At 41.0% G+C, this 13,584-nt stretch overlaps 1 protein-coding gene across 1 annotated transcript in view; it reads left to right on the forward strand.

Annotated features, from left to right (window-relative positions):
• The first annotated feature begins 1,946 nt into the window (after positions 1-1,946).
• The window catches only part of pacrg (PARK2 co-regulated), a 134,972-nt gene continuing 123,334 nt past the window's right edge, over positions 1,947-13,584 (forward strand). The window contains exon 1 of the mRNA XM_069662204.1: positions 1,947-2,025. Coding sequence (XP_069518305.1) covers positions 1,957-2,025 — 69 coding nt within the window. The 5' untranslated portion in view covers positions 1,947-1,956. The remainder of the gene's footprint in view (positions 2,026-13,584) is intronic.

Raw genomic sequence — 13,584 nt, forward strand, 5'->3', positions numbered from 1 at the left:
AATTGCTGTTTTCCCTCACAGTTGACAATGGCTGCCGAGCCTGAAGGTGGCCCAGCAAATGAGCTGGAGATCAAACCAGGGACACCATGATGATGATGAAGGCGCAGTGAAGATGCAGAGACAATGACATGCACTCATCAAAGTATTGTGGTCTCTTTCCGATGTTGTTTCTCGTATATTTTTCTCCCCATTCTTTTCCTTCTTGCTGAGCCTTCCAGTTATCCATAATACATTATTAGCGATAGAAAATCCTGATTAATCTCCACTTAGTCAGTTAACTTGGACACTACATGTGTGTCCTTTAAGCAGCAGTGGGCAACTGAGATATGCATTTGAACTGTGTGGTGACTATCACAGGAAGCCAGAGCTACATATACATACACTTACTCACACACATACACACACAGAATTCAAGCTAACAATGTTTTTCACAAATTATTCTGCCAATGTGTGTTTCTACATTTCACAAAGAGCAGCTCAGCTCGGCGCACATCCACAGGAGTGAGATAGTGCAGCGCTTTTTGAACAATCATTTCTCAGTCCAGCTGAATTCATGCTGACGCTCCAGTTTGCTCAGTTTGCTTTCTGAAAACTCCCCTCTTCCTCTTTTTAATCCTCTAAGGGGGAAGCAGAGGGAGAGAGAGAAAGAGAGAGGGACCAGCATTGAATGCTGACAGGGACATAACTTGCCTTTCCCTGCATACCTTGTTTACAGTCTCCCTCCCTGCTGCTATACCCTCCTCTCTCAATGGAGCCATAAAAAACAAATAGGGGCTTTTAGAGAAATTGCCTGTGCTCTGAAGATTAATAACAGTTGCACCAGTTCACCCAAGAAAGTCTCCAGAGGCAAAAGCGATATTGGAAGATTAAAAGTGCCACATTCCTAAATTGGAGTGATTCAGAGCTCAGGCCACTCTCTAACCAGCTTATTGAGAGTCAAGGCCCTGGTCTTCTTGCCAGACAAAGAGCATCATTAAGTATTTACTTCTGGATAAGGATCCACTGCATGAGGATAATGATGAGCTGAGGGTGTGATCGATCCTCTGCTTCTAAAATGGATGTACGGTGGCCCGTGAGCTGCTTCAGGAGATCACGTAAAAACTGGCCATTCTGTGAGAGCTTAGGTCATCTTTTTAGTGTTTGCAGCCCATTATTTAAACTAACCTAATGGCAGTAAGCAAGAAAAGCTACAATATATCCCATTATTATAATCAATCGAAAAAGTAAGTGGTGGTGTACAGATTGTTTGGCCTGCTTTTGGACCTTAAATTTAGTTGCATACAGGTGCAAAGAAACTATGCACATTTCTTACCATATGATTCATAAGAAGAGTTCATTACAGAATGAATACATTTAAAATCACAAGAAATGTCTAGCCCAACTCTGTAATAATAAAAATAAAATTGATTAAAAAACAAAAAACGTATTTCCTGCTTTGCTGTAATATTACCACAGTTATAATAATTTCATAGCCTTTGTCACAATTTTTAATAAGATGAAAGGAAATAAAAAGTACAAATGTAAAGGTAAGTATCCCAAACTGCACGAAACTTTGCTCTTAAAAAATAAATAAATAAATAAATGAAATAATCACCAAATAATATCTCTCAGACACTTTATTTCCTGTTTTGCTGTAATATAACCATCTTAATGGCAATTTAATAATCTTTTTAATAACTTTAAATATGATCAAACGACAGAAAAAGTACAAATGTGTGAGTTTCCTTAACTGCACGACACATTTCCAGCAGTGCCCTTTAATTTCTATGGCAACAAGAAAACACACGTCTCCACAGCAACCAGACCAGAGCGTCTCTGATGTTGCTTAGGAACCACAACAAAAAAAAAACAACTAACAACGAGCGTCCCTTTGAGCGCGACACAAATAATATATAGTTCGCGACATTTGTGCTTTGGTTGGGTTTCGACTCATTTTACAAGACACTACCTGTGGATATGTGGAGGAACAAGACGGAGCTAAAAACACAAGGCTTCACCGTGAAGGCCACTATGAAGAACTCTGTGGTGAGTCAAGTTATTTGACGTTGTGAACGTTAACGTTAAAGTAACTAACGTTCGGTTGACGTTAGCTTTAGCAGTGTGTGTAAGTTAGCGTTTAAGCTAGGTTTAAGTTCGAGTGCTTTCTGAAACTACTGACTGACAGCTGACTCTACCGCCTTCTTACTGTATAAAAGGTGTTATTGGGGAAGCTGTCGAAACAATGCTTGATAATTGGGGTTAAAAGTGCATATTAGCGTGTGACGCATTTCATTTTTGTCAGTTGGCTTAAACCGACGAACATTTTTACTGACTAGCGTCAACGTTTTGGAATACTACTCTTACTAACAGTGCTTTTGACTGTTTGAAACAGCCCAGACAAGAGTCACATACAAGTGTCAGACGGATAGAGAAAGCCTGAGTTGTGCTATATGTGATACGTTACTTGAACACCGACTGTCTGGTCTCCCACATGCTGCCATCATTGTGGCACCAGTATCTAGGTTAAGTTACAATTGATGGAAACAAATGGAGGGAGAGGACAGCCTCTCACTTGCCGCTTTAAATGATCCTCTTTCTTTCCCTCTATCACTCCTCCTTTGTTATTCAGCAGAACCTATCATCTTTCTGCTCTTTGTGCAGAGCAAAATCTCAACACACCAAATAGCCTATATATATGGGGTAACAGTGGAAATAGGGAAAACCCAGAAAGCCTGGACATAAAATTGTTCTGTACAACCATCATTTTGCTTTTCCTGTGTATGTGTGTGCAAGTGTGTGTAACTAAGCTTGGATGGGTTTCACACAAGTATGGGCCTTTAAGAACACCAAAAGCACATCCAAATAACTTTTATGGGCTACAATGACACTTTTAGAACCCATTCCAGAGCTATCATGCAATGATTAGACACTATGAAATTCAGAGGGCCATATGCTAAGAAAAATGCAAATGTCTTTTTTATAACATCATAGAGTTTTCAAATTAACATAAAAGGGAAATATTTTAAGACTAACATGCTTGTGGAGTAGTTGGAGTCTTTCACAGCACTTAGTTTTACAAACTTAGGCTTGCTATTTATTTTGCTAGCCACAAAGCTTATATTTGTTGTTCGATTATTTTTGTACTCGTGCCCCTTGGCTTTTGCTAGGGCAACAAGGACATAGCTTCCCTGAGCAGGATTTCCTTGCCTAGCAGCCCCCTTCATGAACCCTCCGTGTAGTTAAACTGTGTGAAAAGAGTTAACTAATCTCCTTAGACAGTCTTGTCGGGTCTTCCTCTTTTCTCATTTATTGCAAATGAAGATGGATCAGGAAATTGTAATAGGTTTTTTATAGCAGAGGACATTTGTCTTTATTGATGAGCTGTATTGATTGGTCAGTTAAACTAGCTTTGTGCAGCCAAAAAATAGATTATTATGAGAAATCTGGACTGGTTGTACTTGGGGTATGTCTCTTTATCTGTAAATGTAGCTATTGCAATAAGATCAGTTTTAAATGTGTTGTCTCTGTGGTCCATGAGTGTACAGCCAGATGATGGAATGAAGTATATTTGCAAGACTTTATAAATTATCTTGTAAAAATAGGATGATGTTATTTCCCACCCAAGGCTACTGAAAGATGTGTGTGTAGCCTCCTGCTGTGCTCTGGCAGATACAGTAGGCCACTATTGTGAAGGACTGTAAGCTGTAACCAGCAGCACATTTTAACAGGCATCTCTTCTTTGGCCCGAATAAACCAGAAGTAATCTGTGCCTGTGTGAGGTTATGTAAAAGTAAAGTGTACCAATCACAATTTGTTAACGCTAAAACCTATATTAATTATAGCGTTTATCAATTGTTCTTGCTCTGTGCAAGGTCCACTCATTCATCAAGTTCAGTTAAAGTTGCTTACCTGTTGTCATCAGAAAGAGTACCTGGCTTCAGATTGCGTGACTTGTGCTTGGCTCATTTTTCGAGCTATGCTGTATGCATATGTGAGGAACACAGCCCGAGATGGCACACATATTACTTCTTTTTGCCATATATTTTTGCTTGCCACTTTTACACAGAGGCAGTTGCTGCATCTGAGCAACACACAGCATGTTGCAGTCAGGCACGTTGCTTAAATTGACAGATTGAGGCATTCTTGTATTCTTGCTTGCCTGGTTTCTACGGCAATTATGCCAAAACAGTTTTTTATTGACAACAACAAGCTCTTTATCAGAATTTCTTTCTTTAATGTTGGAAATAAAGACAGGAGCTTCACAGTAAACAGATTTTATTTTTTGAAATGTAGTGAATTTCTTACTTAACTCGGCAACATGTCATTATGTTTGTTATTTTTTGTCAGGGATGTGTTAAAACCCTGTTCTCATTCAGTTCCAGGAACCCTTGTACGTATGTAGATATCTGTTTTGTTTTGGTGCTGTTTCTGTCAACAGTTTTCATTTGGTTTATGGTGAACATAGAACATTGCTTTTAGAAGTTGAGGCCTCTGTGGTCAGCAATAACTTGATGAATGAAGTAAAGTGTCAGTTTGAAGTTTTCTGTCAGCAATCCTCTGGCTCTTACTTCCATATCTTTTCTACTTCTAAAATGTTGACTGTCCAGACTTGGGTGCTTTGAAGCAAACAATTTAACTAGGTCTTCCGCTCTGAGCAGCTAAGATTTTTGCAGCCTTATTGCGTTCACATTGCACTTAAAAGCTTCTATGTGATAAATAGAAGTGGAAGAGCTGCAGACTTTTGATGACAACAGTAAATACTTCAACATAAAACTGCAGCTCTCTTTTTTCTATCACAGGGACTGCCTTGAGATGCAAAAGAGGCAGTCTGAGCTATCATTGACTTCCTCCTCCTTTTTTGAAGGTCATAAACAAATCTCCTGTCAAGAGCCTTCATACGGAAGGCTCCGGCAAAGCCCTTTAATATTCACCATCTCCCCAGACGATCTGCTACTTCTGAAACATGAACGATGCTCCCACACCGCCATACCACTGGCTAAATCCTCAGCAAAAACCATTACATTTTTCAGAGGCTTGCTTGTGTCTGTTGCTGCCTGTTTTTTTTCCTCCCTTGTGGTCACTGACATATCGCTCCAGGGAGGGCAGCTTTGCGGAGAGCTGTGATTTGTAGGTAGCGACAAGGCCATTTCAAGCCTTGAAAGGGTATGGGGACTTGAAGCATAGGCTTATTATGCTTTAAAGTATTTGTGGTCATAGAAATTGAATCAATAGCACTGGCCCCTGAAAATTTCACCCTTTTTTTCTAATGATTCATCCCCGAGCATTTGAAGAAAAAAGGATGCACTTTACATTCTGGTGGGAGGTCGTCACCTTCTGTTTCAGACAGAGAGGGAAACAAAGCTGTTGTTTTCTGTGTCAGAGGCTTATTCCAGCTTATAACAAGGGTTTAGGGAGAAGGCATAAACACCTGCAAATTGTTGGGAAACAAATGGATCTGAATACATATGCTGTACAGGAAATCATCACAGTTGACACGGGTAAAGGAAAATACATAATGCATTGTAAGTAAAGGGATATGGATAAAATTGTAGAAATTTGAATTCAACCAAATATATTCCTGACCAATCTAGATGCTTAAAAAACTAATTCAAACTTACATACAGGCCTATTCTTAATTACACTTGTTCTTTTACTACTATAAAAGTAAACTAATTATTCACAAAAAGCTGCTTCTAGATGTACTTTTTTGTTAAAGACCAGCTCCAATCATATTTTAAAACATATAAAAATAGTCTGCTTGAAATAATTAATTGTGTCTTAAGTTATCTCTGCAAAATACGTTTAATTACCTTAATTATTTATCCTCCCAAGGCATCTCCACCTTCTCCCTAATAAAAAAAATCCTGAATCTGCATAGGCCCCACCCACCCAAGTTCTGGAATGTTCAGCTTCTCCTCTCCTAAAATTACAGCTGAAAACAAAACTCATCTCGTTCTTGTTGAAACTTTGCTAGCTTGAAATGTAGTAATTCGTAGTAGTACCGTTAACTTTAGAAGTCAGCCGTGAGTTTGCAAAAATTAAGATGAAGGTTACAGCTGGCTCGCATATCACCAAAGTGGTTGCCATACCTACGTTATTATATGCATAGCATCACCCTGTCCTTTAACGTGATTGGCTCCTTAGGTTTGTGACATCACAAACCGTGCCAATCTGAAAACGTGTTGTTCAGCCTGTCCTTGGTACACTGCAGTTTAAAGCAGAAAGGCCCAGCCGTTGCGATGACCGCTTATGTTGTCCCTGATATGTCTTGTAGCACATGAAAAACACCACATGGAGATGTTTACAAAGTTAAAAACTTGATTTTCACTGGAGGGGGGCTTTAAGTCAATTTACTGCTGTATCGCTCTTATCCAGATTGTCACATTGTGGCCACTTTTGTTGAATTCTGTAAACTAGGGAGATTTTATTTCCACCAAGAAAGCTCGGATTTGTCGACTGTTTCCCAACCAGCAACAAATCAGAGATGTGTGGTATGATTCAAATATGTGGATCCATGCTAGCTTATTCCATATCTCCATTAACCACCTCTGTAACTGTAGAAACATTTGGTCAATAACTATTGAGCTCACCTGGGCTCTGTCATGAAGATTTGTACAATTGATTTATAGACTACTGAAGATGCAGAATTTGTGACCTCAGATCATCATCATGCCCTGTAATTGATTTATGTGGCACCTTATTTGTTGAATGTCTGCCATAACACATCCTGTAATGTTTCTGTATTCTGCTTTTACAGCTCAACAGAGAAGTAGTCTTAAGTGTCATGAAGCCCTTTCTCTTAGAAAACCCTCCTTTATGTTTGAACATGAAAGACAGGATGAAAGCTCTAAATGTCACGTCACTCTCCTGTGTCCTACACTACATATACCACACAACACACAGAGGAGACATGATCCTCTTTAAGATGCTGTATTGCACAGTTCACCAGCAAGGGCAAATCGATACAAACTACACCTGATCCCAACTTCAACGTACGCTTTGCGAGGGTCTGCAGATCGCTGAGACGATGCACTTCTTTTATAACAAGCACACCTCATTTGCTGTTTGCTCGGCCTCTAGGATAAAAATTCAGCTGGCAAACACTGTCCCCAAGTCGATGACAAACCCCCCCTATAACCCGCCAACCCCGTTCCCCCCAGCCCCACCGCCATCCTTGGCTCACCCCACTAACCCCGGGGGACAGATGGAGACTCCATGCTAGCAAACGTGACCTCCATATAGTATGCCTTTCCTCCCCCACAGCATCATCATTATACCTGAGCAGATGTCTCAGCCCCCTGTGCTGTCTCTCTTTCTGTCTTTATCCCACTTTCTCACTCTCTAGCTTCGTCTTTATCTCTTTCTATTTTCTGCTCAACCTTCAATCAATCAGACAGGTGCCTAAGAGGAAAGTGTTTTACACTGGAAAACAAAGATTCACTGGTCAATTGCTGGGCAGTATAATAAAACCTAAACTAAATAATGACAATAATAAATGAAAAGATGGAACAGACTATAGATGCAGTTTAAATGTTGAATATACTTGTATTGAGTTAAAGCAATCTGGCCTTCAGTGGATAGTATAGAACCATGCTTTGTTAAGATCTATCTATTTGCTTTAATGCTGTAAGCGCTGAATGTTATCTTAACAAATAACACCATAAAGAAAAATTAAACAAGTGACATTTTAGATTCAATCCTTTATGAGGCTTTAAATGAGTCTGTAATTTCAGTGCAACTTCATTAAATGTAATCTCACTTTAAATTGCAATATATAAACTTAGTTAAAATGCTGTCCGAAATTGAATTTAGTTTACAATTAATACAGATTTAAAAGTTTTTCTATTTGTCTAGGGTGTAGCAATTTGAGCTACATTTAAAATGATTAAATCCTTTCTTCCATCTGCTGAAATACTGCACGGAGGAGAAATCACAACAAACACAACATGAACACAGCTGAGATAAAAAGGCTGCAAATTTGGGAAAGAAATAAGCCCGTTGTCAGTTATAGGAAAGCCGCCACTTGTTTTCTAAGATTGAATCCTTGAAAAATGTTATGGAGATGAATCTGTCTATTTATCATTTTCACTCTCAGTCAAAATCACCCTTCCCCATCGCTCCAAACACATTTACCTGACACAGGGACTCATAATGTACCCAGCATGATACATAAATTGGCCATGAATTTGGCTGGGATGTTTTGTGTCTGTGTTCTGTGCCTATAAAAGCGTAGGCAAATTTCTGCTGTTCGATGCTGTGCTGCCAGACTCCTTTACCTGTGTGCTTGGCCTGCCTCACTTGAACCACCTCACTGAAGTGTTTTTTTGAAATCAGCGGTGCCTGTAGACACACAAACCCCAGCATGCACTAAAACTATTTTTCTGCATCCATCTTTCCTTCCCTCTGCTCCTGCACGCTCATCTTATCAGCACCAGAAGCCTGTAGTGCATCCCCGTAAGCAGCTGGGTTAGTTGAGGAAGAATTGAGTCATGGTAAAACAGGTTAAATTGGCAATGGGCTCTGGAGGCCTGCTGGCGTTTCCATTACTATCGATCAACCACGGGGCCTGAAGGCCTTGAGTGGACGGAGAGTTGGCTGACTTGGAAATCTTACAGTTTCCCCCATAACTTTTGACTTTGTTGACTTTGGCTGCCTTGCTCTTTACTTTAAAAGCAGTGGAAAAGGCTGACCCACATAGAAGAACATTTTCAACATTTTGGAAAATATTTTTATCCACGTAATGTTAATTAAACAAAGTTAAGTCTGTGCCAATTCTTTTGAGGCTTTCCTTTGATCCTCCACAAACCCAAATTTGTGATTTCATCACATCATAAATCCAAATTTGAACTACTGATGAATTTGGCAAAACTTTAGCAGAACATTCTGTGCTCTATACTCCTCTCACCAGGTATCAATAGATAGATTAGGTCATAATTGATGGCATACTATTTGAGGTGCATGACTGCTAAAATGTCTGTGACCTTTTCTGTGCTTGTGGAAAACACCATCTGGAAACTTCGGTCAGATATGGAGAAGTACTTCCACAGCATTCTATCATGACCTTATAGGAAGTGCTCGACTGATTGTGTCTATTATGTTTGCTTTCCTCAGAGCCTGGTTGACAATTACACTGGCCTCTGTGTTTGTTATGTTCTCCTTCAAGCCCTTGTAACTTGCATTCTAATTAGATGGCTTTTAATGGAGAATGTTTATTGCTCCTTGCAGGGCCTCTATTTTGCGCTCTAGAGTTAATTAGCCCTATGTCATGTGATAACCAATGCAGAGGACATCTAGACCTATGGCTCTTCTATGAGCACTGTCCTACTAGTATCAAAAGCACGGATGCAGGGCTGTTGGCTGAAGTACTTGTTTTCACTTAGGCTCACACATCTGAAAATCATAGATGAATACAAGGACATAATTTAATATTAAACATAAATATATACACACACACAAACGCAGGTTAACATGGGTTATTTTGTACATTACGTGCCAAGTGTCCTGTAAATGATAAGGAATTACCATAAAATCAATTTGTTTAATATGCTGTCAGCTAATGCTGCGTTACCCAGCTGTTACAGGCTTGGTGGCAGTGTGACAGTTTAGTGAGGATTTTATGAAACACAAATCAGGCCATTAGGTTTACTTACTATTAAGCATTCATCGTTATATCTCATGTTATATACCACCAGTCTCGCAAGACTGTTTAAAAGTCAGCAGATGTTTTTAATGTATGGATAAACTTTGTTGTTTGTGCAGCTTAAAAGTCCATCATAAAAAAATATAGAGTCACTCTTGAGATGGAAATGTGATGTGTGTAAACGATTACCAGTTAATTTTAGTTTAGTTTCATTATTGCTGAGGCAATTTGTCTGCATTTGGTTGTGATTTTTAAAAACCTGTTTCTATTAATCATAATGCGCAATTAAAAAATTAATATTGAAGTAGATAGCCAGACCTCTTTTCTGGTTGTCAAATAGCTGCTAATTGGATTTCAATCCCCTCTGACCCCTCTTGTAACAGGGTGTTTAGTTCCTCCAAGGTAAGCCATTATTGTGTCCACATCCTAATGCAAATGTAGCTATTACAATTAACTGATACTATCCCAATGTCCATACTCCAGTCAAAGACGTCAGCCAAACTTTATCCTAAATGAGGACCAGTATTAGACTGATTGGACATTAGTGTTTTATTCCCCCATCCTCCATCATTATTACCCATCACACTGACTTGTCCTTGCTAGAGGAGAGTAGGCCCTTTTTAGTGTTGTTATCTGCTGGTGTTAAGAATAAGTTTCGTGTTTTACTACAGGGTCATATGTGATAGCTCATATACTGTCTGCATGGACATTATAGGAACCAGTTGCGGGAAAATCAATGTACCTCACAAACAGTGTTATTTAATTCCAATACTGGCCAAATGCTGGCCTATGTTTCGCTATCCCCCACCTTGAAAATCTTTCAAAAACACCATCAGTGCAATAACAGCGCCTGGTGCCTGACCTTTTGAATTTTGCTGACCAGTGCAGAGACCAAAATGGGCTGTATATCTGTAATCCCTCAAGGACTATGAGGAAATGCACTATGCATCAGTGATATAGCAAATGCTACCTACTAAATGTTAGAAAACAAGCATGTTGGAGAAAATGTCAGAATACTCATGAGAGGAATATTCTCTCTAAAGAGAAGTGGAATGGGAGGTTAGAGCAAAAGTGCAGCAGTGCCACCTTCTTGCCTTGCACTCCGTATTCAGTTTAAAACGCGCAGCAGCCAGCTTCACAGATGGTGCTTCAGGGCTGCGGTGTTCTTCACCCAGTGCCAAGAAAGTAAACCTGCAAACCCTTTGAGATATGAAGTGCTGTGTACGTTCCCTTCTGAACTCCACTGAGGATTACTCTGCTATTTCGCTCATGCCTAGCATCCAGCTGAGTCAAAGTGCTCCCAGTTGAAGGTGCGCTGGAGGCAACCTCTCTGCTGCAGCAAGCTGGAGAAGGCAGGGAAAGGGAAAGGGAAAGGATGGAAGGCAAAGGTTCTCTGGTGCTGTCAGAAATGATCCATATCACGCCCTGGCACCCCTCTTCTCCGGCCACCTCTGTGCTTTACCCTCTCTTTTCCTGAAACACGGAGCAAATTCTACTAACGAGTGTTTGACCAACACGCCCCGCTTGCAGAGGGAGACAGGCAACCTGTGTGTGACTCATTCTCTCTCTGTCTCTCTTCTACTTTTTCCTCTCGGTCTATTTTCTCTCTCACCCTCCCTCTCCCTTAAGACAGAGGAGAACAAAGGGAGAGACTGAAGAAAAGCAATATAACCTCTTGGCCCTTATCTGCAGAGCACACCAGCGCATGTCTGGCCTCAGACACGGCTTTGCCTGTCCTTTGAAGGCCCTCATCTCCCTTTGATTTCAGCCAAACGGTTCAGCACAGTGACAGATGCTCAACTTTCCATCTGTCACTCTGACACCCATCTCTTTAGTGTTGTTGAATCTAACCGACTTTGTTTGGACTGTCTGTCTGGCTGCCTGAATAAGGTCGTGACATGGATGCTGATGCGAGTGCTAATGTAAGAGATTGCGACTGAGACCTTTAGTTGAGACAGATGAAAGAAAACTCCCGGCCACTTTATTTTGAGGTCGTCCGTCTTGTCTGTGTTTTTACATTAACATTTTTTTTTTAAGGTGGCGTCATTAAGATGACGCTCCGATACTGGGTGATTTAATGAGGGTTGTTGGGGTCATCATCACATTACCTTGAAAACATTCCTCTGAGATGGGCCACAAAAAGGCATAAAAATCCAAGCCAGAGTCGTAGAAGGTTGGGTTTTTATGAGAGGATATTAGAGTGAGTAGAGGGGAAAGATATAGAGGAAGGAATATGATTCAAGAGGGAGAGGATGACGTAGCACACCTCTTAAACAGATGAGTGCTCATTTTATGTTTGAAGATGAAAGAGATTTTGCTGCCAAGTCTGAACTTGGGAGGTCATATTTAACTTTTACCTAAACAGTAAACAGTAATGAACCATCATTTCTTGGCTGTAATCTGTCTTTTTGAGAACGTTTGCATCAACTCTAAGGTGCGTTATTGATGCCTGATGATGAGACAAAAATTATTGTAGCAAGCCCCCGATTCACTATTGCTCATTCAAACAGCCTTGATTGATGCTTTTCATCCGAGGTGTGGGACAAAGGAGTTGGCACAGAAGGACGCATAATAATAGCCTAAACACCTGTTTCCCTGTCGAGCTTATAAGCAACCTGTAATGCAGAGCAGGAGGTGTGAAATTTGGGAAAGGGTGATTGGATAGACGGATGGACTTTCGGAGTATTGATCGATAAACTGAAGAAGTCATAAAAAATGTGCCCTGTGAAAAGGCAGTGGTGGCTGGCACAAAGTGCTTTCACCATGTCTTTGCTTCAGCTTCCTTTTAAGTTGTTTGTTTGTGTGGCTCTGTCTATGTGTGTGTTGTTGTGTGAGTGCCTCCCCGTAGCTTGGCCAAAGGTGTCGCCTCTCTGTCTGAGAGAGCTGCTGCATCAAGCACAGTGTGAGATTTGAGGCGTCCAAGATGTTATCTACTTTCAAGGCGTCAGGGGAGCAAAAGTGTTTTTTTTACTTTGTCTCCTGTGCTAATCCAAAGACTGGTCTATCATTCAGAGCATTATCCTCGCAGGAGGTCTCAAAAAACACACCTCTGGTCCGTATATTTTGCTCACTGTTTCCTGAAACAACCTCTGCTGGGAGCCCTATTCCCCTCTTAGCCTGTGGAGTAAACAAACTTTGGATTAAGAGGCATTTTATGTTACATTCAAGAAAGTAAATGAAATAGAAACCTGTGAGTGTGCAGCTGAGTTAGGAAGACTGTGTGTCTATGTACTTGCAGGGATGTAGCCGTCAGTGTGCTTTCCCCCTGTTTAATTCATGTAAAGGTCAAATTTCAGCCCAGGCCAGGCTTTGGTCTCTGCATGGTGTCTCTGTAAGCGAACCTCCAGCATCATTTTTAAACTGACGGCCTTATGGGCAGCAAGACTGATTTCCAGGAATAGAAAGTCACACTGGGTGTGTGATAAGACCAAGAGCCTGGGGTTCATTTTGCAATACATACTAATCACCTAGATAATGTTCCTCACTGTTAAACAATATTCCCGTATCAGAGGTAGAACCTGTATCTCTTGCCATGTGCAGTCTGCTTATCTCTCCATGCCTCCCTCCACTCCTCAGGGATCTGAAAGTGCCGGGCTACCTTTGACACTTGTGAATGCGTGCGTATCTGTGTGTGTGTGGGGCTGCAGACTGACCTCCTCTTTCCTCTCTCATCTCTGCCGATGTCTGTCTGTGGCTCCGTGGTGAAATCGATGGCCTCCTGCTGCTCTGGGTGTGTCCGTCTCCTGTTCCTTCCCCTGTGGGCCTATTGCTGCCACATCAAACCTTCCACAGCTTCCAATGAGGCTTCCTCGCAGAATTGTTTGGTCACACAGCTACATTCACCCGCTCGCCTGTCCACCCTGTCTATCTTCTCATCTCCTCTCCTGCTTCCAGCCCGCTTGCCCGTCTCTGCAGCTGCCTGTGCGGCTGTTTATTTCTGTGGCTGCCTTCTTATCTGCCGAGCT

Source organism: Semicossyphus pulcher, unplaced genomic scaffold (assembly GCF_022749685.1).
Source record: "Semicossyphus pulcher isolate SPU_LCO1_2020_fin unplaced genomic scaffold, fSemPul1.0.p SCAF_14, whole genome shotgun sequence".
Classification (NCBI taxonomy): domain Eukaryota; kingdom Metazoa; phylum Chordata; class Actinopteri; order Labriformes; family Labridae; genus Semicossyphus; species Semicossyphus pulcher.